This window comes from Dama dama, chromosome 33, assembly GCF_033118175.1.
Source record: "Dama dama isolate Ldn47 chromosome 33, ASM3311817v1, whole genome shotgun sequence".
Taxonomy (NCBI): domain Eukaryota; kingdom Metazoa; phylum Chordata; class Mammalia; order Artiodactyla; family Cervidae; genus Dama; species Dama dama.
In genome coordinates this window covers 7552428-7576072 of record NC_083713.1, presented here as the reverse complement: position 1 = coordinate 7576072, position 23645 = coordinate 7552428, and the positions used below count along the sequence as shown (strand labels likewise).

The following is a 23645-nucleotide window of genomic DNA, read 5'->3' as shown; positions in this document are numbered from 1 at the left end:
TGTTGGAACATTTGGATGATACTTAGAATAAGTAAGCAAATGAAAAATGATTCTGTTTCCAACTTGAGAGAAAACAGATGGTTGTACAATGAAGGAAATAACCATAGTGCACTGCTTGGCTCAGGAGTGAACCATCTATAAGTAAGTATATAAACTGTTCACAAAAAATGAAGATATTACCAGACAAGGGTATGCACCTGTATTCCTTTCATTTATTATTCCTTTAAATTATAATTTATAAAAGTTAATTTGCCTTATATATGTGTTTCCAAAAGAAATGTATCAGGTGAATTAATGGTAGGTTATATAGTGCTGGCAGAGCTTATTACTGCTTCAAAGTGCTTTCCTACACAGTTCATTAGAGCTGCAGACCAATGCCCAGAGAAGGAGTCTGGGAACATGCCCCAGCTGGTGTGGGATGACAGTCCTGAGCTCAGTGTAGGCCCCCTTCTCCCATCTATCCATCCAATAGGCTTTTGCAGAACACCTACCTACTACATAACTGGACCTTAACACTTGCTGGCTCCAGTATCAGCCAAATCCCCAGCACACAGCAGGAAGAGAAGTCAACAGGGAAGAGAAGAGAAGAGAGGAGAACCACAAATAATCCACAGTGATGTTTCACAGGCTGCTTTATCCACATTTTCATTCAGGAAACCATTATAAACATGTCAGTGCAAGGCCCTGAATTTAAAATGAATCAGTCCTAGAGCTGTACCCAAGAGGAGCTCACCAAGAGTAGCTGATGAAAGATCTGAACTTCACTTCCATCATAAAAGAGAGTGACAGAAGATACAGAGAAAGAGATCATTAAGTTCCTCAAGAGCTACTATGATTCTTTGTACTGTATTGGCTCAGAGTCAAGTTCTTCAACCAGCCCAGTGAGTGCCTTTCAAAGGCAGATATTCAAGCCAAGGTCACAGACCCTAGATTTATCTGGAAGCAGATTTAGAGCAGACTTGAGCACCTCCTCCATCCTTACAAGAACTCTGATTTCTGACCACATGGCTTAGTTAACATTTCTCAGACAACAGAATGGTTAAAATGGCAAATTTTATGTCATATGTGAGTCCATGGGGTCACAGAGTCGGATGTGACTAACACGTCTGTGTTTTACTACCACAAAAAACCAACAAAAAAGGCATGGATTTCCATGCCGTTTAACTACAGGTGGTATTACAAATATGAAATACTACTCTAGAATCATAATTTCTCTTGAAGGAACAAAATTCCTCTCACACACTCCAGAGTTATTACCCCAGTCTGTTTAATCAGCTGTAATCTATTTCCAAAATCATCACCTAACCCTGATAATGTACACCTGTGGCCAAGTATCAGGGATTCGGATCTGGGTATCTTAAAAAAAAATTACATCCTTGCAAATAATTTCAGCCAAAGACTAACAATATCAGTATATGAATGTAAAGTTTGAAGTTATTCCTTGCTATTTTCTCCAAACACACCTTATCCTTTCTAGGCCATCCAAAACTAAGAAATATTTCCTTTAGATCAGACCACACAATGTCCCAGGGTCACTGTTGGGTTTGTTAACCTCATGATAGATCTTAAATTTGAGCATTTCCCCACTACCCCCTTTCAGGTTGTAGCTTTCTGGGCAAGATCATTGGAAAATCTAAGAACTATGAACCTTAGTTCAGAAAATTTGGCTCTTAAAAAACCAGTGGTACTGCTAGCAACCACAAAAAAATATAAAAATGAAAGGCTATTGGGGATCAACACCATACAAAATATGCAGGCTGAGTAAATATGATCTGGTTGGCTAGCTTTAAATAATGACTATTCAAAAATTAGTATTACTTCATTTGAACCAGTCCTAATGAGATGGATGAAACTGGAGCCCCTTATACAGAGTGAAGTAAGCCAGAAAGATAAAGAACATTACAGCATACTAACACATATATATGGAATTTAGAAAGATGGTAATGATAACCCTATATGCAAAACAGAAAAAGAGACACAGAAATACAGAACAGACTTTTGAACTCTGTGGGAGAAGGGGAGGGTGGGATATTTGAAAAGAACAGCATGTATACTATCTATGGTAAAACAGATCACCAGCCCAGGTGGGATGCATGAGAAAAGTGCTCGGGCCTGGTGCACTGGGAAGACCCAGAGGAATCGGGTGGAGAGGGAGGTGGGAGGGGGGGTCGCGATGGGGAATACATGTAAATCTATGGCTGATTCATATCAATGTATGACAAAACCCACTGAAATGTTTTGAAGTAATTAGCCTCCAACTAAAAAAAAAAAAAAAAAAAAAATTAGTATTACTACTATCTACTATTCAAAAAAAAAAAAAAAAGACAAGACAAAGAACAATTTTTACCCATTATGATTTATTCTCTACAATACTTTGTTAAAGAGTTCAATGATTTGCACTCAGAAGTTATATAGCCAAGAGGCAACCAAGTGTAATACAAAGAATTGGTCTAAAGTCTTTGCACTGAAGGCCATACAAAGTCTCTTGCTTCAGGGAAATAAGAATGAAAATAAACAAAAAGAACAAATAGCTCCCTAGGTTCCAGAATCTCAATAGAAAATAACATCAACAGTTAGTGAAATTGTAGGTGTTAACATACCATGGAAAACAGATCTTGTGCAAATATTAAAATTAACACCCAGGACTTCTGTATAGATGATTTTTATTATAAACAATAAAATATATGTAATGTCTGAACTACAAACCTTTCATGTTGAAATGGTCTCTAACATGAGTTGCTTTAATATTATGAAGCGAAAAAGTTTAAGAACCTCACAGTGGAAACAATCCAACACTGATAAACTCTAGTGATCAAAGAGATTCTCTTTTAATGAACAAGGACAATTCGAAATTACAGAGAGAATGTCCTAGCTGTGGGTATTATGAGACAAGCCAACTTTCCAGACCGAAAGGCACTCACAGCTAGGGATGAAACAAACTCCGAACCAACCAGCCACAGTGGGCTGGTCCCTTAAAAACAGGGGTTACTGTTCAGCTCGAGCAGTCCAAGGACATAGGAAACACGGAGCAGAGAACATCCCCTTCTCTTTAAACCGCCACTCACACCACATATACTGGCCACCCGCATCACTGCTTTGGTCAAGCAACATGGAAGGCAGCTCAGTTCCCATTCGGAGCTGTCATTTCCCTACGCAAAGCTGCCATATGGATGATCCAGACTTAGTATTTTTCCTGAGAGCCACCTGCCACACATCTTCATAAGGTGACCATGACCGTTTATTTCCAGACCCCTTCCTGACTTGGCTCCATTCAGGACACACACTGAGTGCCATCCCTCACAGGGCCAAACAGTTTTCCTTGGTCGACTCCTGAGTCCTCTTACTAAAGGAAGGAACTCGAGCGTCTCCATTGCTGGACTTGGATGGGAGCATAAGGGAATGTGCGGGGAGTAAGGCTTCTTCACTCCAAAAACCAGAGCCCACTTCAGTGTGATGCTGGGCTTAAGCCCGATTCTTGTGCACTGATTTTTTTCCCCCATTTCCTGGGGTTTTAAATTTTCTGGTTTTTTTCCTTAAATGGCAGGTATCCTACCCCACCCTCAATAAAATTAAACAAAACAAAACAACACAACTATACACTGGGAAAGACAAATAGGGCAACATTTCTACAAGAAAAAATAGGCTTGAAAGAGCATGGCACTGTAAATGCTTGCATGACCAGTCTCACTGAGCGTGTTCAGGGGTGAAAGTTTAGCACCATTTTTTTTGCTTTTTTTAAACTTTAGAAATTAAACACAACTTTTAACATAGAAGACTTGAACAGTAATGAGTGTAGCCCTATGTATCAATACTGTTGTACAAATTGGAGGTGGGTGGTTTAGTCCAGAGCTGACCACCCTGACATCAATCCATGGCACCTAAGTAACCGTCGTCACATTTGTTTGCAACAAGACATTTATTATTCTCAGCAGCAGGAAATCATGAAACAACTTCATCTTCAGAAGCCTGTTTTCATTAGCACTGCGAGGGAAAGGGGGCAGGATGTGGGAGTGCGGCCCAGCAGCGAGACAGTGCTGGAGCCTGGCCCGCACATCTGGACATCAGCCCACGCTTCCCTGGCACATTCCACACCCTTAACAGCAGAGGATGGTGCCAAGCACACCTGCTCGCCCTAACCCATCTCTTCAAGAAACAGGACAGCAACGCCTAGAAAAGCATGTGTGTCATTCCTCAGACTGTGTCCCTGCTCCCCCCACCCCCCGCTCCTGGCAGAAGAAAACTCAAAAGATCTTTTGACTTTTTTTGAATATTTGCCCATTTCGGAAAGCCACACCACTACCACATAAACATTAAAAATAAATTAAATCAAAACATTATGTTCACTGGGTTGACACCCAATCCACTTTAGAGTTCTCTAAGCATATTGTTGGAAACCAGTGTATCACCTGTAGGGCCTTTTCTTCCAACTGGCCACCTCTTCCTGTGAATCATTTCAGCAGTGCCTCTGTGACAATGTTTTCAAAGCATCTTCCAAATTCCCAACTTCTATGAACTTTGCCACCGTATGAGTGAAGAATAGGCAAGAGGGAGGAGAAACTTGCTGACAGCCATTTGGAATCAGCAAGAATGGGAAAGGGAAATATGCCACATCAAAGTATGAATGACCTAAAATAAAATAAGCTATTTGGAACTCTGCCACAGTGGGGTGAAGTTTTCCCAGCGCATTAGGCAAGATAAAGATTCACCTTGTTTAATTACACAGCTTTGTTCTAAAGTCCCCATAAAGGACTGAAACATTAACAGTTTTCCCACTTCTACAAGCAAACTAGAAAAAGGAACTCCTCTGCTTAAAGGTCTCTCAGGATGTTTGCCTGAAAAGAAAAACAGCTTGGAGACCTTGGATTCTCTCCTATGACGATGTATCCTTCTAAAACCCAACCCAAGTGCTTGTTGGAACGTCTCTGAGAACCTAGATCCAGCTATAGGCACTGCTACCAGTAGAGGAGTGAGGTAGCCAGGTGGTAAGGAAGAGGTCTCTCCCTTGACACTGCGTGCAGTGATGCCATGAGGACCTCCCGCAGGCATCCCAGTCCATCCGCAGCAGGCCAAACCACAGAGCTCGGTTCAGTACCAGAAGACTCGATGCAGGAAGAGTGCCAGAAAATCCAACTGAGAGTGGGATGAGAATTAGAACCTTCGAGGCTAACTGAGCAATGAGATCTGCAACGCCATCCAAAGGGCTTCTGGTCGTGAGGTGGGCCTCTGTCCAGGAGCCACAGGACTCATGGTGCCCACGTTCGACCCTAACATGGCGTCCGCTTATGAAGCATGGAGGTTGTGATCAACTCTTGGTATGCAAGTAACTGCAAGTTTAAAAAAAGGAATTTAAAACAACCTAAAAATGTTTCTTGTTGGTCTCCGTTGCCCAGACTGCCAGGGGAATACACCTACTTGATCTGGGGAGGCTGCAGGTGTGTGTGGGGTAGGCCTTCATGGACCATCAATTCCAGCTTCCACCGTGCGCCCGACACACAGGCGGCAAATCAGCAGCGGCACCTGCATGCCAAAGTCTTCTGAGCCCACACGGAATTCTCACTAGTCATGGAGGAGCCCCAATCCAATGGAACCCCGTATTGAGGAAAGGCTGAGATAAGGCTTGGGCCCTCAAGTTCTGTTTCATTCAATATAACCCCTACCCCCCACCCCCCCCACCTCAGTCAGCCGGAGGCAGACTTGGCAACGGAAGCTAGCATCATAAAATGGTGCAGTAATAGAAGTAACTGGACCAGGAAGAGGAGGCATCTGCTCCAATGATGTCATAGCCATTGGTGGCCACAGGGGGGTGGGACTGGTCATGCAGCCGTGTGTCAGGAGTAATGATTGTAGAGGGGCGGGGCATGAAGAGTGCCATTCTGGAAACAATGCTGTCGAGAAGCTATATATTCTGCATAACTGATTGTCACCTTCTCACTTCGGTACCTGTGTAAGGAAACAGGAAAGGGTGTTAGGAACCCCAAATACTTCATTTCAAAATCACGCAGCAGAGTAAACCAAAAGCTTATTCCACATTTTGAAAGAATAAAATGGAAGACCAAGAGCAATCTTACTTACAGAAAATGAAAGACAGCACAAGAAAACAGTGTTGTTATTACAAATGAACAAGATGAAAAAGCACAGTCACAGTTCACCCCTGAGAATGTTTTCTGTACATCCCACCTTTAAACACTTCATATGCTTATCATTAGGCTGCTCTTAAGCAATCTGCTACTAGGGTCTGGATGAAGAATTTAAGGTCAAATTATATGGGTGGCAGACGGGAAGATGGCTGCACCAATGCCCAGTGTAAAATGCGTTATCTATTTCAGGTTAAAAATGTGATAAATTTGACAGAGATGCAACTTCAACTTGCAGAAAAGCAACAAACAAGTTATTTATAACTAAAAGGGGCACAGATACCTAATTCTGGGTCAAATTCTGATGAAGCAGGTTAAAAGATCCTGGGTCTCACTTCCCAGATGAATGTGCCATATCATTATATCACAGGGTCATCAGAACAGAATTCATAGCACTTTGGCCTTGCTCTAAAAAGAGCCATGAGTCAGGATGCAAAGCATGGGGTGTTACAAACCTATGGAGCCTACTACAGACCACAGGAGCTGGGTGTGACAATCCTTACCCAGAGCCATCTCTTTCCCTCTGTAATCACTCCTCCACTGCAAGGTGATTATTCCTGAATTTTGACAGGGAAATGGCTGTTCAAATAAATTATAATAATAATGATAATAATAATGCTTTGTATTTGAAGATTTTTCTTTTTTGGAATCCAAAGCATTTCAAAAACATGGGGTTATCTTCCAAATAGACCTGTGAGGTTACTACATGATTATTCAGCATTTTACAGATGAAGAGGCCAACAGAGGCCCACACAAACCCACAGAAGCTACACCTCTCAGTATTTCCAATTTCAACAGGGATGGGAAGAGAACTGATATCTACTGACCACACCTACAATACTGCCTGGCCCCAGACTAGAATTTCTGCATACATTACCTTACCACACTCTAGAACAACCCCAAGGCAGGATTTTTTTTTTTTCTGCTCAGAGAGGCCCAAGTCACACAGCTGGAAGTGGTGGAGCTGGGATTTAGGGTCCAATTCATGCAGATTTTACTATGGCCTCCCCATAGATGTATTTGCTCCTAACAGGCAGAGGCGTTTCCTTGTTACTAGTCCTTCAACACGCCACCTGACTGCATGTGGTGACTTCGACTGACCCAAGACTTCTGTTATTGAGAGCCTTCTCTCCTGCTTTCAGCCTTCCCACTCAGCCTCCCAACAAGTGGGTCTGGCAAAGACACCCACGACTGTTCAGCAGCTACTCTGCCCCCACCATGCCATCAGCTGAACTGTGGACACGCCCGGGATGCTGGGGAGCCTCTGCTTTCACTGCTATTGCTTCCTCAGATCTTCAACCTCACAAATACTTCTTTGGTTTGGAGACATTAGCAGGGAACATTTTTCTCTTCCCTGTCTAGCAAAAGTATCTTCCATCTAACCCCAACTAAGTTAAAATGACAAGGAAAATGAGACAGTGGCTTACCTGGTGAGTTTGATGGTTTTTCTGAATTCACTGGTAATTGGAGCCTTAAAGCCACCTTTCCTGAGCAAGGAATCTATCGTCTGGATCTGATCCCAGTCTGAGGAGGAGACAGGTGCATGGAGGTCAGTGCACAGTGACAGAACCAGGCAGGCAGCGCCCTAATGCAGCGACAGGAGGGCAGCAGCCGGACCCGCCGCGGGCAGAGCGAGCTGGGTGCTGCCCCCGCATCCCGGAGTCCTGTCTGTCTTGCTCGCAGTCCAAGGAGAGCCTGAGACGTGCGAGGATGCCCAGCACACACCATCAATGGCCTTCCCCTTCTTCTGAGTCTTTCCTGTCAGGTATGAGCCCAGGACAACTATCTAGGAGCAAATGTGGTCCCAACTTAGTTGGCCTAGTGCGCTAACTAGGGCTGCTCTGGGAGAAGGGAGAATTCATATTCTGCAGCTTGCATTCCTTTATGTGGCCTTGCTTCATTTTGATGATTTCTAGGAGTCATTTTCTAGTACAGACTTGACAGCAGGACAGAAGCTGTTCCCTTAGGAAGGGTGGGAAAGTTGTTTGCACACCTACTGATGTGTTGTTCTAGAAGTATTTTCACCAGATACAATCAAAAATATCAAATCGAAAACCAAACAAATCACTCCATAACAAACTCCATAAATCACTGCAGTAGGTGCCTTGATTTTAATTTCCTCAATCAGTTTTCAAATAGCAAAAGTGTTTGATTACTTACCTAAATTATCATCACATCTCACTATCAGGAAATATTCCTGGTCCATCTCCTTGGACAGAAATGCCAGATTTATGACCTCAAAGAGGTGGCTAAAAGGTTTCCTCCTTTTTAAGCCATATCCCCACTGCTTTCCATGATGGGAACCAACAAGGCAATCCCTCACCACATAATCAGTTCATTGATACACTGAACTCAGTATTTTTCTCTATTTCAGTTTCATACCTAACTTCTAGATATTATTTTCAAAAAAAAGACTAGTTCCAAGAAAGAAAGAAAATTGGGTTGTACACTGTAGAATGCATAAGCAACATCTTAAGGTATTCTTCTAAATATTCTTTTAAAGAGAAAACCTGCCCAACCCACTTCCTACCTTTAGGGTCCCACTGCAGGAACTACTGAGTTCTTTTTTCCTACAATTACCACTGCAGTTTTTGGGCCAAGAAATACTGTTACTCATTGAAAGTAAGTGAAACAGGCACCTGAGAAGTATTTACCCCTTTTCTTTCCCAGCTCTTTTGGGGAGTTTATTCTTTATTCTGTAAGAATTTGATAGATATGGAGAGGAAGAAAGCCACTCATACTTAGCTACATTGGACTAAAAGGCAACACATCCCACTCTCCTGCCCTCTACGTGACAACACTGAAGGTACCATTCACAGTGAAGGGTATCACTCCATCCGTCTAACTCACCTTGCTCCTTTGCAACCTCAGGTAAGTAAGTGGCTGTACGTTTGACGCCTTTTTCATTGATGAATTCAATTCGAATCCCATGGACCCCAACCTACAAAAACACACAACCAATAAATGCTGTTTACTTACTCTAATGGAACTTCACAATTATCCTCATGTAAATTGACACTGTCCCCTGACCACCTTGACCCAGGGGTGAGAAAAGGGGAGCCTCATGCTGTTCAAGACTGACTCTCTCTCAGGCATAGAAGCCTGCTTCAGGGAAAGGGAGACTCTTAAGTGCAGCCACCTCTCTGAGACTATGGAGGCTACATAAATCAATTCTCTTAATAACGCATCCAATAATTGTGAATATTCCACCTTTAATATTCAAGAACAGGCTGCAGGATTTGATCAGGGTTCCTGACTTCACATGTGGCTCCGAATAACATTTATTCAAGGGCTTACCAAGAAGAATCAGGAATGTTCTCCTTTATCCCATTATTTATTAGACATGGGAAAAGGACATGGGAGAGAGTAGACTGGTAAGAAAGGGATTTCTTTCTGCTGCTAATATCAAAGTATCTTTTCTGTCACCCAGGTTGCCTACAACTGCCTCTGACCTCAGCTCTCACATGCTTATACCCTTGCTCAAATGAAGGAGATACATTACCATGTACTAACCCGAACCCAAATGCAACGAGAGATGCAGAGTTCCAAATGCGGCTGTTCTCACCTCCCAGTCCAGGTAATCACTGGCATCCTCAAAGTTAGTAAGGAGGGAGACAGAGCAGAAAAGTTTAGGCAGCTCCTCTCGGGTCAGGGGGGGAAATCGGCTGTCCTTAAGTGCACTGGAGGGGACAGAAAACATAAGTGAGGCTGCTCCGGAATTGGGAGCCAACATCATGAGCCTGAAAGTTTATGGCTCTTGCGTTCTGCAAAAAACATTCACTACCCATCAACACGAACATGCTAAAAACAACCGATGCTACTGACTGTCTATACTTGAACTGCTAAGTGACTCACCAGATTAAAGCCCCCACAGCTCCTGACTATCGAAAAGAAACACTCAAGCTTTACCACTCAGAAGAAACAGGCAGTTATTTTCAAATTTTGCAAATCATCTACCCGTCTCACGTGTGGTGTCATTACCTGGTTAGCGTGTATTCCCTGAGTCCTGAATGAAGATTCATGGCTGAGAAGGTCCCAATGCAGCCACGAAGCCGCTTGTCCCGCCCTGTCTTCCATGTCACAAAGAGTGGACTGAAAGAGCAAGCAGGCAGCGATCAGAAAAGAAAGCGCTGGCTTTACCCCCGTCCGCCTGTTCTTCCCCAGCACGACTGCTTTCTGATGTGGGCTGTCTGAGAGGCTGTGGCCTCAGGAGCTGTGTGGCCCCAAGGTGGAAATGGAGAGGAGATGGCCCTGAGGCACAGGGAGGCTCCCGCAGCCCCCCCTCTCAGCTCCGCGCCACTCCACATGGGGGTGCTGTTTCCATCTTCCTCTGCTCAGGACTCTCTTCTAGTTCTCCACATCTTCCTCCTCCTGTTTACTCTCTTTCTCTGTGTCTATGTCTCCCAGTTCCATCCTTCGTGAAGACATACTAACCTGCACACCTTCTCCCCTCAACCCCATACTGCACCCATTATTTCTGTCTCTGTTTATAAATTCCAGGAAAAAAAAAAAAAAGTCTCCCTGAGAAAGCTTTTTCTGCGGACTTCCCTGGTGGTTAAGAATACACCAGGCAACGCAGAGGGTTATGGGTTCAATCCCACATACAAGCCTGTCTGTCACAACTACTGAGCCAGAGCGCCACAACTAGACTCTGTTCGCCATAACAAAATATCCTGGATGATGCAATGAAGATCCCATGTGCCTCAACTAAGACCCAACACAGCCAAATGAATAAATAAATAAATATTTTTAAAAAGAAGGCTTATCCTGGGATTTTCCTAGTGTTCCAGTGGCTAAGAATCTGCGTTCCAATGCAGTAAACATGAGTTTGATCGCTAGTTGGGGAATTAAGATCCCACGTACTGAGGGACAACTAAACCCCGAGTGTCACAACTAGAGAGAATCCCACAGGCCGCAACTAAGATCCAATGCTGTCAGAAATAAATAATTCTTTTTTTTTTTAAAAAAAAGCTTATTTTCAGCAGAAGTTACCACTTTCCAGGCCAAAGTCATACTGCATTAGGCTACATCAGATAGATACCAATAGATATTTAGACACAGGTTACCGGGCTGCCGCCTCTTCCCAAAATTCTTCCATGTTCCTATGTCTTTACCTCTTAAGATTCTTGAGTTAACACTGCTAAAAAGCAACTTACATCTTTCAGGTTACCTTTGATCATTATTACAAGGCAAGATCTCCCAGCTACCCATCTTTTCCTTTCAGTAAAACAGCTGAACAGCACCAGCCAAAGTTAACATTCCAAAACCTACTCAAAACGCTTCCAGCAATTCCACTGTGCCCACACCCTACAAAGCTGTGGTCACCACTTACTCTTCAAAGTCTGTGTCCCTCTCCTGCAAGGGACACACCTAATCCCACTCAGATCAAGGCTCAGACTCTCCATCTACTTAGTTAGGATTTTTCTGTCCACAGATGTCACATGGCAATACTTCCCTAAAAAGCGAGCACATTTTCTCATTTCCTCTCCTCTGACACAATCACAGACTAACTTCCCCTCTACCTCTGCCCAGACAGTGTGAGACACACCCTGTTTAGCTTTTGTGTGTGATCTGTCAACTCAAGTCTCCTGAGAGCAAGAACTGTTTCTTCATACCTGTCTATTCCTTGCCCAGTCCTCAGTATGGCGCTAACAGTTCTTAGTCAGTGAATCCTCTAAAAGCGCCTCCTAAAAAATAAAAGAGCAGCACTGCTCTCTAAATGCCCCTCGAAGCTGGTTCTAGTTCTGAGAAACAAAGCCTTAGCATGTCTGTCTTCACTTGACTTCACCCATTACATACACATATTCCTTATTTTAGTCACTAACACCTCATGGGAACTTGGGAGTCTTGAACTAAAAACATCAAAACAAATTCTGACATTCTTGGTGGGGTGCTGGCAGCCCCACGGGACTGATAGTAAGTGATGGGACTCTTGTTAACAGCATCTCAGTTCCCAGTAAATGAGCTCATCTCCAGCCTGGCTGGAGTGAACACTGGTAGTGAACACTGGTAGTTCACTCGGATTTCAGCAATGCCTGGGTCCACAATGGTGTGGTGGTGTGACTTCTCCACATGACGGTTTGAATGACCTACCCCCTGCTATATGAAACCAAAAGACAATCAAAATCAAAACCCTCCTGATTTCCAGAATGTAACTTTAATGACAAGCCAACAACTCCTTCAAATGTAGCCTAGTATCCACTTTTGATATTCTAGATATTGTCTGGATACTTTTCTTCATTCTTTTCCCATTAACCTTTGCCCAAACCATGTTAAAGCTTTTTACAAGTAGAAGATTCTTGCAAGAAAGCGACCCCAGAAAGAGGCCTCTGCGCCGTCCCTGCGTTCTCGGCGCGTGACCGCTACTCACTAGGGGTCGTTGGTGAACCTGGGGAGCCGCGGCTGCGGGAAGCCGTAGAGGTGACAGTAGAGGACGTCAAAGCAGTAGCAGCACATCTCTGCGGTCACCACCAGGTTCTTGGCGGTGTTGGCAGTCCCATTGGGCCGGGGGAGAGGGCTCAGCGCTCCCGATGCGGGATTCATTCGTGTGATGGGAGAGTTTCCAGGTCCCAGAGTTAAGTCCGACACATTCTCCCGACCACTGCTGCCATCCACATGCTGGTGGTTTTGAAGAGGTCCTGAACTCGAGCCAGGGACAGTTGTGGACTGGTTCCCGTGACTGTGCGTTCCACTTCCAGATAACTTAGGCTTCTTGACCCCACAACAACCTGCTGCCAGCTTGGGCTCAAGTGGAGGAACACAACGTCTTTTTCCCATCCTGATTCAGTGCTTGAGGTCCGGAATGCTGCAGAACCCTAATCCAAAAGAGAACACCCAAGCATTAATTCAAATGGTTAGTTACAAGAACACAAAAATCAAAGAGAAAGGGTCTACATGGAAGGGGTAGGAGTCATCGAGTTCTTTCTCACACAGGTCACACTGGTCACAAAGGGTGTCAGACCAGTGGGCTGGAAGAGACTCTGCATTCCAGACCAGGGACACCTAACCGTTACCTGAGGGGAAACTATTTTTCATTTTCCATGAAGGTTATGGTCATCATGGATGGAGGCAGGCCACAAACGGCTCCCTCGTGCCCAGGTCTCCTCGGGCAGAAAGACGGGTAGAGTGGCAGCCAGTCTGCAGGCGGATGGGGACATTTCAAGACTGACTGGAAGGCCGCACTTGACCTGACAGGCTCTTCAGTAGGATGCTCTCTCTACATTTGTACAGGCTCCAACCTGAACCACTCTGTTTTTAAAGAACCCCAGAGGAACTTTCGTATTTTTCCTTGTTAACCACATCTTTTCCACATTTTCCTCATCACCAACCTCAACTTACCTATGTGACTTGAGCGCCAGACCTCTGTGAGGATGAGAAGCAGCGCTGTTCTGACGAGAGCACGCTAGCACAAGGCTCCCGCCCGCCTTTCTGTGCTCACAGTGACCCTGCACAGTCTTACTTATCTTCTTCCCTTCTCCTCTGAACATACTCCAATTTCTACACTTCTATACTTTCAAGACCCCATTCAAAAAAAAAGCTACAACCAAGCAGAAACCTTTATTCACACAAATGACCCAAGCTTCAGTCCTTTTGTGAGGTAGCCATTTCTGCCCTGTCACAGGAAGGCAGAGATGCAAAGGCATGAGTCTGACAAAATGCGGCATCAGATGGGAGTTCCAGCTGATAAAGGGGAGGAAGGAATCTTTTTCCATTAAATCCTTTTTCTTTTTTTGAACCGTTTCACAATCTCTACTTTTATTGCCTAGTTAGATTTTATTTCCATCTGGACAGCTTATTTTTTATTGGTGCGTGACGATATGATTTGTTTTCTGTTTTTCCTTCTGGACCCTGGATGAAAAGAAAACTCAGTTCTGGGAGGGACTGTCAGATAAGGGTACAGAATATGGTGAAATGGTGCTCGGTATCCTTAAAAAAATTAGCAAAATCAATCCTAGAAGATCCCTTATTTGCCCTCTTGCTAGTTAATAAATAGACTGCTGGGGAAAGGGAGGAATAGATTCAAGGGCAAAGAGGGGTCCAGATGGGATGAGCAAAGCAGGGACAGGCGTGTCTACCCAACTCTCTCCTGCTCTCACTTACACCTATCCTCTAAATAAAGTAGTAGTAGACGTCACTGCTGCTGCTACTGCTAAGTCACTTCAGTCGAGTCCGACTCTGTGCGACCCCATCCCTGGGATTCTCCAGGCAAGAACACTGGAGTGGGTTGCCATTTCCTTCTCCTAAATCCTTTTTCTTAAGAAGCCCAAGGTAAAGATATATAGCTGTACCATGACCCAGATCCTTTCTGTTGTCTATGTCAACAATCCAGACTCAGGGAAATAGATCCTAGTTATTTCAATGTTGATAATACCAGAGTTTGTAAAATCCTGCTAACCTGAGGAAAATGTACTTTGTTTTTTCACAAATCACTACATGTTAGTTCTAGCCTCCTACTCAAAATATATGATTTTTATCTAAAATTTTCTCTGTAATTTGAACACGCAGCACACAATTGCCTTTTTAGGCACTACTCTATTGTATAGTATTTTGGTTGTAGTGTCTACAATCTTTTAAATAAAATTAGATATGTACATACCCATTTCCAATGCTGTTATTTCTACAAACACAACTTGTCACTTTAGATTGAATGAGATCCAAAAATTTCACAAATAGTGCTTTTGTTTCTGATATATCCTGATCCCTAACAAAATACACATTTTTGTATTTAAGACAATTCTTTGGAAGAAAGTTGTCTCCAGCAGAGGAGTAACAGTTTACACATTTCGATGTCTAGCTTGCAACAGGCTTCTTTTTGAGAAAGCTTCCTGCATGTGATACAGTAAAACCTCCAGTGAATAGACTGTTTCTGAGTGTGGATATCACTGTCTTGTTCAGACTGTTAAGAGAGGGAGCAGGAGGTTCTGGTTAAAAATGTTGCCTCCCGAGTCAAATGGCCTGGGTTCAAATGTGATTCCTCCAGGATTAACCTCTCTATGCCTCAGTTTCCGCAAACTGGGAATAATAACAGTACTTGCCTCATGGGGCTGTTAGGAGAATTGAGTTTAATCTATGTGAAGTGCTTCCATACAGTTTCTGGCATAAAGTTAGCTGCTTCTATCATCTGGGCTCTCATCTGACTGCTCCCCCCAAGAGGTGGAGGCTCTGGGAAGGCTAGGACTTTGCTGCACACTCAAGGCTTAGAGCACCAAACAGATGCTCTTTAAACAGGATTTCACTTAATCCTCAGAACCACCCAGCAAGGATGATATTAGCATCATTTTACAAAGGAGGAAACTTAGGGTTTAGCAAGAAAGGTAATCTGCCACTAAGTGGCAGAGTCAGGATTTGGACCAGATCTATCTGTCAGACTACAAGGCTCGGGTCTTCCCACCATGCCACAAAGAACGGAGCCTGCCAGTAATATCCATTGGATTCAGTCCCTTTCCTAAGGGCGTGATTAAAAAAAAAATCAAGGGGATACTAAAAACTAAAAGAATAGCTTGCAAAATTTCGCCAACAGAAATGGAGCTGAGGGAAGTTGACTTCCCTGGTAGACCAGTGGTTAAGAATCCACCTTCCAGTTCAGCGGATATGGGTTCAACCCGCAGCTGGGGGGCTGATTCCCACATGCCACAGAGCGACTAAGCTTGTGCACTGCAACTACCGAGGCTGCAGGCTCTAGAGCTCATGCTCTGCAGCAAGAGAAGCCCTCCCACGCCACAACTAGAGAATCCCCTCGAGACGCAACAAAGACCTAGTGTGGCCAAAATAATTTTAAAAAGAGGAGGAGCAGGGGAAAGAAATCAAAACCTAAGCCCAAAGCTCTGCCACCACCCTGACAATGGCCAGTACCCCTGCCATAGTCACCCGAGTCCACAAGGGATGTCACTGTCCTCTGAGCTCTTGACTTTCCTCCTCGGGCATAACTGTAGGCAGAGGGTTTAGAGCATGTATTCAATGAAGCAGAGGGATCTTCTCTCGAGAGCTAGAGCTTTAACAGCACCAAGAGGGGCCTGCAGCTCTGCCTCTAGAGTCCCAACATTCAAAGAAGCAGAGGGAAGGGATGAAATAACACTAAGGTGAAAAAACAAATCCTTCCTCATTCTCCTTACACCGTAGGATGCTTGAAGGAAGAGAGAAATGTCATGAGATAGTGGTAACTCAGGTGTTCCTCCGAAGGTGCTATCAGCTCTCTGATGGGCGAAACACCCTATAACAGAGCAGTGGGTTTTCAAACCATGCCAAGGCAGGTGAGGTCAAGCTTAGGAAGATTCTGCCTACACCAGTGGTCCCCAATCTTTCTGGCCCAGGGACTGGTTTCAGAGAAGACAATTTTCCCACGGGGGTGAGGTGGGGATGGTTTCCGGACGATTCAAACATGTTAACTGTGCATTTTATTTTTAATCTAATGCCACTGCTGATCTGACAGGAGGTACTGGTCCGAGGCCTGCAGCTGGAGACCCCTGGCCCACCCATGATGTACAATCATTGCTCTGGAGTGGGGCATACCGAGAGATTACATTTAGCAATCCCCCACACCATCCCCAACTGTGATTTGTAATCAACAGGGCCAACCCAAACCTCGTGGATCCTCAGGACCAAGACCACTAAACAGACAATTCAATCAATATTCTCAATTAGTGACTAAAGGCAGAGTTAGAGACTTTCTGCATCAGAAGTATATTAGAAGGCATTTCTTTAAAATTAGCTCCATAAAACTTAAATCTATAGAAAACTTCAAACAAAGTAAAATAGTATAATGAACCCAATACCCAGGTTTAATAATTTTCAACAAAGGGCCAAACTTATTTCATCCACAGCCTACTTACTCCATCTCCCTCACCCTACTGAATTATTTAAGGTTTGTTTTTTAAATGGGCCAAAACTTTACTTATCTGTCAGTGTAAAGCAAACATTAACTAAATGGTACAGACTGTGAAGGTGCTGGCAGTGAGTACTTTTATTTACATAGCAACCACTGCCTGTCAATTCCATCACGTTTCTCTCTAAAGTAAGGCTCTCCTAACCCGACTCCAACAAAGGGGGCATCTCACCACGGCTGTGTCCCAGACCTGGCTCCCGGGACTGCCTCACAGCAACAAAAGACACACTTGATTCTCCAACAGCTCTGTTTCTGAGGGCACAGTGTAAGATCCTCCAGAATAACAGTATTTCAATGCAATAGACTAACCTGCTGTGACCAACGAAAAATACCCCTAATGGCATACATATTCTACCTCTCATAGAAAACTATGCCTTTGTTCTCATCCTTCCCTAAAACTTCATAAAAACTACCAGCAACGGCACCCTGATTACAGGAGTAACCGAATGGTTACTGTCAAGCTGGTTCATCTGAAGTAACTGGAATCAGGTAAAAACCCTTGCGTTATAAACACATATACCACGAAGACCCTTCTGGAGCCTTCAGTCGACTAACCTCAAGGCCATTTTAAGGGCCTATAATAGTGATGTCATTTTCCTACACTCCATCTACTTTAGAACAAACAATGAGAACAAGCTAGTTAAAACTGGATTTCTACCAGATGGAGACAATACCCATACTTCCACAAAGAGCTGGAGGAAATAACAGGAGTCACTGTTTTACCTCTTAAGGCCTCCTAACCTAGCAAGTATCCAATGAAGTTGTTTTCAGTGTTGAAAATCATCATGCCCTTTACCTGACATGCAATGCTCAAGGGATCCTGACCCTCACGAGGGTCCACAACAAAGGCACCTTTGCAGCCCTCTCTGAGAGGAAGGTGAGTGGCGTGCTGCAGACCTGGGCCAAGTGGCATACAAAGCCACCTGAATTCCAGCCAGCACTGAACTCACCAATACCTTTAGTCGCAGAAGGTGGGCTGCATTTCTGTTTGTTTTCTCACAACACCTAACCCAGCATCCTGCATATGGCACACACACCAACAATCTTATTTACAGATCTCCCAGCAACTTCATTTAAGTTAGCCTTTTTAATAAAACGAGTATTTATGGTACAACCTGATCTTTACTCTGTTCCACCGTGAGGTGCTGACTGTTGCGTGTGTCAGAAGCTGAAGGTGACTGAAATACAAGTATGTATTCTTATCAACAATGTCAATTCTACTCAGCCCAAACCAAGCAGTGGTTTAATTCATAGCAAAATGGATAGCTAATGTGGACCATTAATTCTAAAAATCAGGTCAAATACCCCCTACACTAACTTTGTGGTTTTATTTATGCTGGTCGCTGTTCTCTGCCAAATTACACCTAGGCTTGGCCTCAGGTGCTGTTTAACTGTAGGTTGCTCAAGGCTTTCCTTCCAAACAACGCACCTAGTTCCTAAACTGCATGTGACAAGAATTTTCCTACTTTTTAAAAACGATGGAGCACTTTAAGAGCATTATTTGTCTGGAGGGCAATTTACAATTTCAGAAGTTAATGGAAATGATGTGTCATAAACTGCTGATATTTATAAACAAGATGTGGAGACCAGTGCTGAGGGGAGAGTGTGAGGACATCCTGACAGACACAGCTGGCTGGGCAGCAGGGTCTTCTTCCCTCACTGGGGGTCCCTTCCAAGGCTCCAAAGTCCACTGAAAACAACAAGCTGATGCCTTCCCAGAGCAGCTCCCATCCTCAGAGGACACAGTCCAGGCTTTGGGGTCATCATCTAGGCGCAAATCCCAAATCTGACTTAGCAGGTACAGGCTGTGCAAACTCAGGCAGGCTGGCTGTCTCTGTGGATCTAGGCTCCTGCTACCACAGAGGGTTTATTTGTGAGCATTCATTGAGTAAGACATGAACAACATCTAGCAGATCTTTGGCACAGAACTACTATTTATTAAAGCGTCTGCTATTCTATTAATATGGGGTTGTTATTCTAATGACCGTGATGCTTTTCCTCTTTGGAGACCCATACTTCTAATAAGTCATCCACTGATCTTTTCATCGTGAGATGCCAGGAAGTATAAGGAATATTGGGCTGACAGCTGTGCACAGTTCTACTCTACAAGAGTCCTCTTTTAAGTTTGAAGCCATATAACAAAAAGAAACTAAAATTGCTAAATACGCTACTATTACAGAAATCTTGATATATACTGAGTACCAACAGAACTACCGAGTCAAAATAGTTAGATTTCCAATAACCAATAATAATTTTCTAGATAAAAATATCCAGAAAGGCTAGGAGGTAGGAAAAAAAGATAGGTTCACCTTTGGAAGACAAGTTTCAAAATAGCTATTCAGGGGCATGACCTTTTAACAACAACAACAAAAAGAAATAGACTCGGGAGGTAGGAAAAAGGGAAAAAAAAAGGGGGGGGGGTCCTCTGCATTTTCTTCTGTTATTATTAGTGTCCAGATGTCTATTCAAACCAAGTTTATACAGAAGGGAACAGACTGTTGTTTCCTTTGCGACACAGAAGTGAACTGAAATTCAATTTAATAATTATTTGAGTAGTGAAATGGCACGTAAGCTATATTCTGGCCTACTTAGGGAACTATTCCAAGAAATAGTCAGATGAAAGACCCACAAAACATTCTGGACATTGTTTGAAATAATCATCTCTATATTTCTGAAAGCCGATCATACACACATACACATCTGAAACATTTGCTGTGTAAAAATTTTCCCTGCAAAAAACAGATCTCCCTATACAATTGCTTTTTAAATTTACAGATTTAGAAAAACACACAATACTATACACCTTCGTGTGAACTTAGCTTAAGGAAAAACATGAATGTAAGAAATCAAATGTTTTGTTTTCTTTTTAGATCCCCTCCCTTAACTATGTGAGCTATGGCAGGATGCCAGATCTTTCTGGGCCTCAGTTCTTTCATTTGTAAAATGAAAATATCTGTCCCCTGCCTTCCTCATAGAGAGATGGTGAGGTTCCAATAAGACATGAAGCATTCTGAAAAACTTTTTTACAAGTGTTTGCATACCATCAACAGACTCAAGGGGACCCAGCAGTAATAAAAAATTTCCCAGAACTCTGTTTACATGTAGAATTTTAGTTAGTTTTAAGAAAACAGTATCACCCTAGCAGATTTAGGGCAAAATGTTCCAAAATTCTCTGAAAATTATAACCATATGGAAGACATCTGATAATTGACCTTGACAGAAACTCTATTAACCTCTGAGTTATGATCTTTGTCTTTAAAGGCGAACCTTTATGTAACCCAAGGGTAAGTGTAATGCTACAAAACCATCTAAATCACTCTAACAGGATTATGGAAAATAAACTTGTTTTTTACCAATTAAAATTATTTTAAAAGCGAGGAAGTGGAAGGATTCATCAAGTTTAAGACAACAGAAATGAACAAAGTAAACATATATTCTAGTCCAAGCACAGGCCTAAAACCAAATAAACAAAAAATAAAAGCAACACAATTCCATTCTAAGTATGTCCAAGGTAATACTCACTGAAAGCAGAAAGTTTGTATTGTCAGGGGAACAGCTATAACAGAGGAGGGGAGCTATTTTGTCTCTGACATAAATTTTCTTCCTTCCGATTCCATTCCTTCTTCCTGTACCTAAGATGGAAACGCAGGTGCAGTGAGTGAACAACATCAAGGCGGTGCGGAGGTAAGAGATGGTTTTTGAAAGGACTACAACAGAGCAATTTCTAGGAAGAAAAAAAAAAAAAAAGCTAAGGAACAGGCTTTCCTTAATTCAAAATATTTCAAAATCTAAATATAAGGTGGCAAGGGCAGCCCCCTGCACTAAATCACCTCATTCCTGGCCTCAACACCAAGAAGGGAGGACAAGGAAGATTAAAGGTTTTATTGAACCTGAACATGAAACACACATTAAAACTTCCTCCACCACTAATTTAGATCAAAAGTTGCTCTCAGGCCAAGATACACCATCTCAAGGTTCTCTACTGGTTTCAGACTACAAACAAGATTCCCAAATCCTCTGCAAATGTGGTGCGGAAGGATTACTGGACCGCATGTCAGGGTCCCGAGGACAGGCCATCTTCTTATCCCAGTTGGAGATGATAACTGTCCGTAACAGTCCGTCATCATTACTCTTAGGCTGGCATAAATCTCTTCACCAACTCTCCCCACCCCCCAGTAGTAGATATCTGAGTTATTCCCAAAGATGTAAACAGGAGACTCCAGGCCCCACCCACTCTATCCAAGGAGAGGGCAGTGAAAGAGGATAGGCCCAGAGGGATAAGGGTGAGAGAGTGTGGCAAAGTGAGGAGTTCAGATCAGGACAGGGAACGGAGGAGGGCAAGTAATGAAGGGCAAAATTCACAGCCTGGGAAGGAGGGAGGAATAAAACCCACAGAGTATCAGGTGGAGAGATGATGGAAATAGGAACTTTGGGTGGATAAGGAAGGACAGAATCAAAGTGGGGTTTGGAAAAAAAAAAAAAAAAGATTAATGAAAGGCGAGAGCGTGCGTGTTAAAGAGTTTAGCAACCAAAGGGCGAGATACAGGGGGGAGAGAAGAGACCGGAGCGGGGAGGGGCCAAGCGGGCAGAGAGAAAGGTAAAAGGTAAGAAAAAGGTGATGGAAGGAAAGCGCGGGGCGCCAGGAGGATTCGGAAGACGACCCAGCGACGGGTAGGGCAGCTAAGGCCGAGCCGCGGGGGTGGAATCCAGACGCCAAGCGGGGGAGGGGGCGACGGGACGGGGGGCGAGGGCCGCCAGGCGGCGCCGGAGACCACCAAACTTTATACGACCCGAGACTGTTTCCAGGAGGGAGTGTAGAAAGAGTGGGAGCCTCGCCTGGCCTCGCCCGGCCTCTCCGCGCGGCCCGGGGCAGGGGCGTCCGCCCACCCCCTCCCCGGCGCGTCCCCCGACCCTCCTGCCGCCGGCAGGCACACGCGGCCCGCAGGCCCAGCCTGCCGCCGCCCTCCCCGGCCGCTCAGAAGCCCCTCCCGCACGCTGCCCCGGGACCCTCGCCCCGAGCCCGGGGGACCCGCTCCCCAGCCCCTCCAGTCGCCGCGGAGTGAGGAGGCCCGGCGGGCACGGCGGCAGATCGAGAGAGGGCGGCCCGGCGGGGCGGGAAGAGGGCGCGGCGCGGACCGAGTTTCCCACCTCTTCTCCTGGCCCAGACGTAGCCGGGGCAGACGGGACCTCTCGCGCTCTGCCTCCTTCTCCTGCTTCATGGAGCCATGCGCCTGGGTGGGGGCTCCCGAGAGAAGCGGGCCGCGGGCGGGCCGGACGCGCGGCGCGGACGGGGCGGGGCCAAGAAGGCCGGCAGGGGGCGGGCGGAGGAGGAAGCGGCGAGGCGGCGGTGGCGGCAGGCAAGAACTGCTAGAGGTATTCCCCGGGCAGCTGGAGGACTGAGCCGAGTCGGGACCCGAGTCTTCCGGTATCCCAGCAGCCCCCGGAGGCAGTGAGGTAATGGAGGAAGAATGTAGGGAGTCCTCCAGTGGACCACACGCCCTCTAGCGAGGCGCCAAAACCATAGAGATTAGGGGGCCGCCGGAGCACCGCCCCGCTACTGTCACGTGGCCTAACTCCGCGTACTTTATTGGCTGGCGCCGACTCTACTGGGTTGACTTTAGGAGACTGCTTCCTATTCTTGTGGCGGAATCTGAGGCAGTCGGAATAAAGAGGGGAGGACAGTGAGGCGCGACAGGAGGTTTGCAGGCTGCTTCCCCCGCCCAGGTCGTTGAGCGGGCCGAGGGGTGCGCTGGGCCGTCTGGCCGGCCGGCGCAGAGCACGCCGGGTCCCCTTGGCTTCTGCGAGCGAGGGCAGAGCGCGCCGGGAGTTGTAGTGCGGCCGGCTGGGCGGCGTTGTCCGCCGCGACGAGGCCTGAGTGCCAGCTGGGTATGCCAGCCCGGGTGCCCGGGCCTCGCAGCTCCGCCCTCTCCCGCGTTAGAACCCAAGCGCCGTGGCGCGCGTCGCTTCCCCCGACCGAGCCGCAGCCTTAGAAAGCAGCCAGAAAGGGGCAGCTCAGACCAGCCTTAAATGAAGCCGACCCCTGGCTCTGGGCAGATCGCGGGAGAGATGTTTCAGGCTCAGGGCCAGTCTCCTCATGGACGAGAAAGAGCAAACCAGACCGGGGTGGTGCCAACAGCCCATCTCTGTCTTGACCCTCTGCGTCCCAGTCTGGAGAGAGACCACGCAGGTGGAATTGCCCACAGTACAGGCTTAATTCAGTAGGTCGACTAAGCACATTCCTCAGTACTGGCAGGGCAGGGGCCTCAAAAAGAGCACTACAAAACCCAGCTTTTTAAAATTAGGAGTAGATAGTTGTAATTTCAAGTATTTGCTATTTCATATGATGACTTAGCACTCATTTTAATTCCAGATGGAGTTGCACTAAAAGTCTTATTTCTGCCTTGCTCCCTCACCTTAACCAAATAGTTTAGGCTCTGCAGCAAAAGCATGCTCTGTTTTAAAGCATTTCCAGTCTTGCCAAAAACACAGTCAAGCCCACAGTTTTGTTTATGCACAAAGGAATCCTAACGTGTTTGTCCTCAAGGAGCAAAGACAAGTATCTAGTAAAAAATGCAAATCATATCTTAACAGTGAAGCTTTCCAGCAAAAACCTTCTGCTCTGGAATGCA

The 23645-nt window shown here is 45.1% G+C and overlaps 1 protein-coding gene across 3 annotated transcripts; it reads right to left on the bottom strand.

Annotated features, from left to right (window-relative positions):
• Nucleotides 1-2337: 2337 nt before the first annotated feature.
• AMMECR1L (AMMECR1 like) lies at nucleotides 2338-22333 on the bottom strand. 3 transcript variants are annotated; one of them, XR_009691776.1, is made up of 9 exons: nucleotides 22165-22331; nucleotides 20539-20648; nucleotides 12505-12949; nucleotides 10116-10226; nucleotides 9700-9814; nucleotides 8985-9075; nucleotides 7562-7658; nucleotides 5413-5940; nucleotides 2338-5324 (listed from the first exon to the last, which is right to left on the bottom strand). XR_009691776.1 is itself a non-coding variant. In XM_061135531.1 (8 exons), the coding sequence occupies exons 3-8, from the start codon at nucleotides 12909-12911 to the stop codon at nucleotides 5829-5831; spliced, it is 933 nt and encodes a 310-aa protein (XP_060991514.1). In that variant the 5' UTR covers nucleotides 12912-12949; nucleotides 20539-20648; nucleotides 22165-22331; the 3' UTR covers nucleotides 2338-5828. The 3 variants fall into 3 exon arrangements, 2 of the variants coding, with proteins under 2 accessions (XP_060991514.1, XP_060991515.1); XM_061135531.1 differs by having other exon boundaries at nucleotides 2338-5940; XM_061135532.1 differs by lacking the exon at nucleotides 20539-20648 and having other exon boundaries at nucleotides 2338-5940; nucleotides 22165-22333.
• Between the last annotated feature and the right edge of the window lie 1312 nt (nucleotides 22334-23645).

Bases quoted from the DNA above. Each gene is read 5' to 3' on its own strand.
- AMMECR1L (XM_061135532.1), bottom strand. From the start codon at position 12,911: ATGGGAAAAAGACGTTGTGTTCCTCCACTTGAGCCCAAGCTGGCAGCA. The intron at 9,815-10,115 runs GTAATGACACCA...TGTCCCCTCCAG, and splicing joins AGGGAATACACGCTAACCAG to TGCACTTAAGGACAGCCGAT. The intron at 7,659-8,984 runs GTGAGTTAGACG...TCTCCTCCTCAG, and splicing joins TGAGGTTGCAAAGGAGCAAG to ACTGGGATCAGATCCAGACG.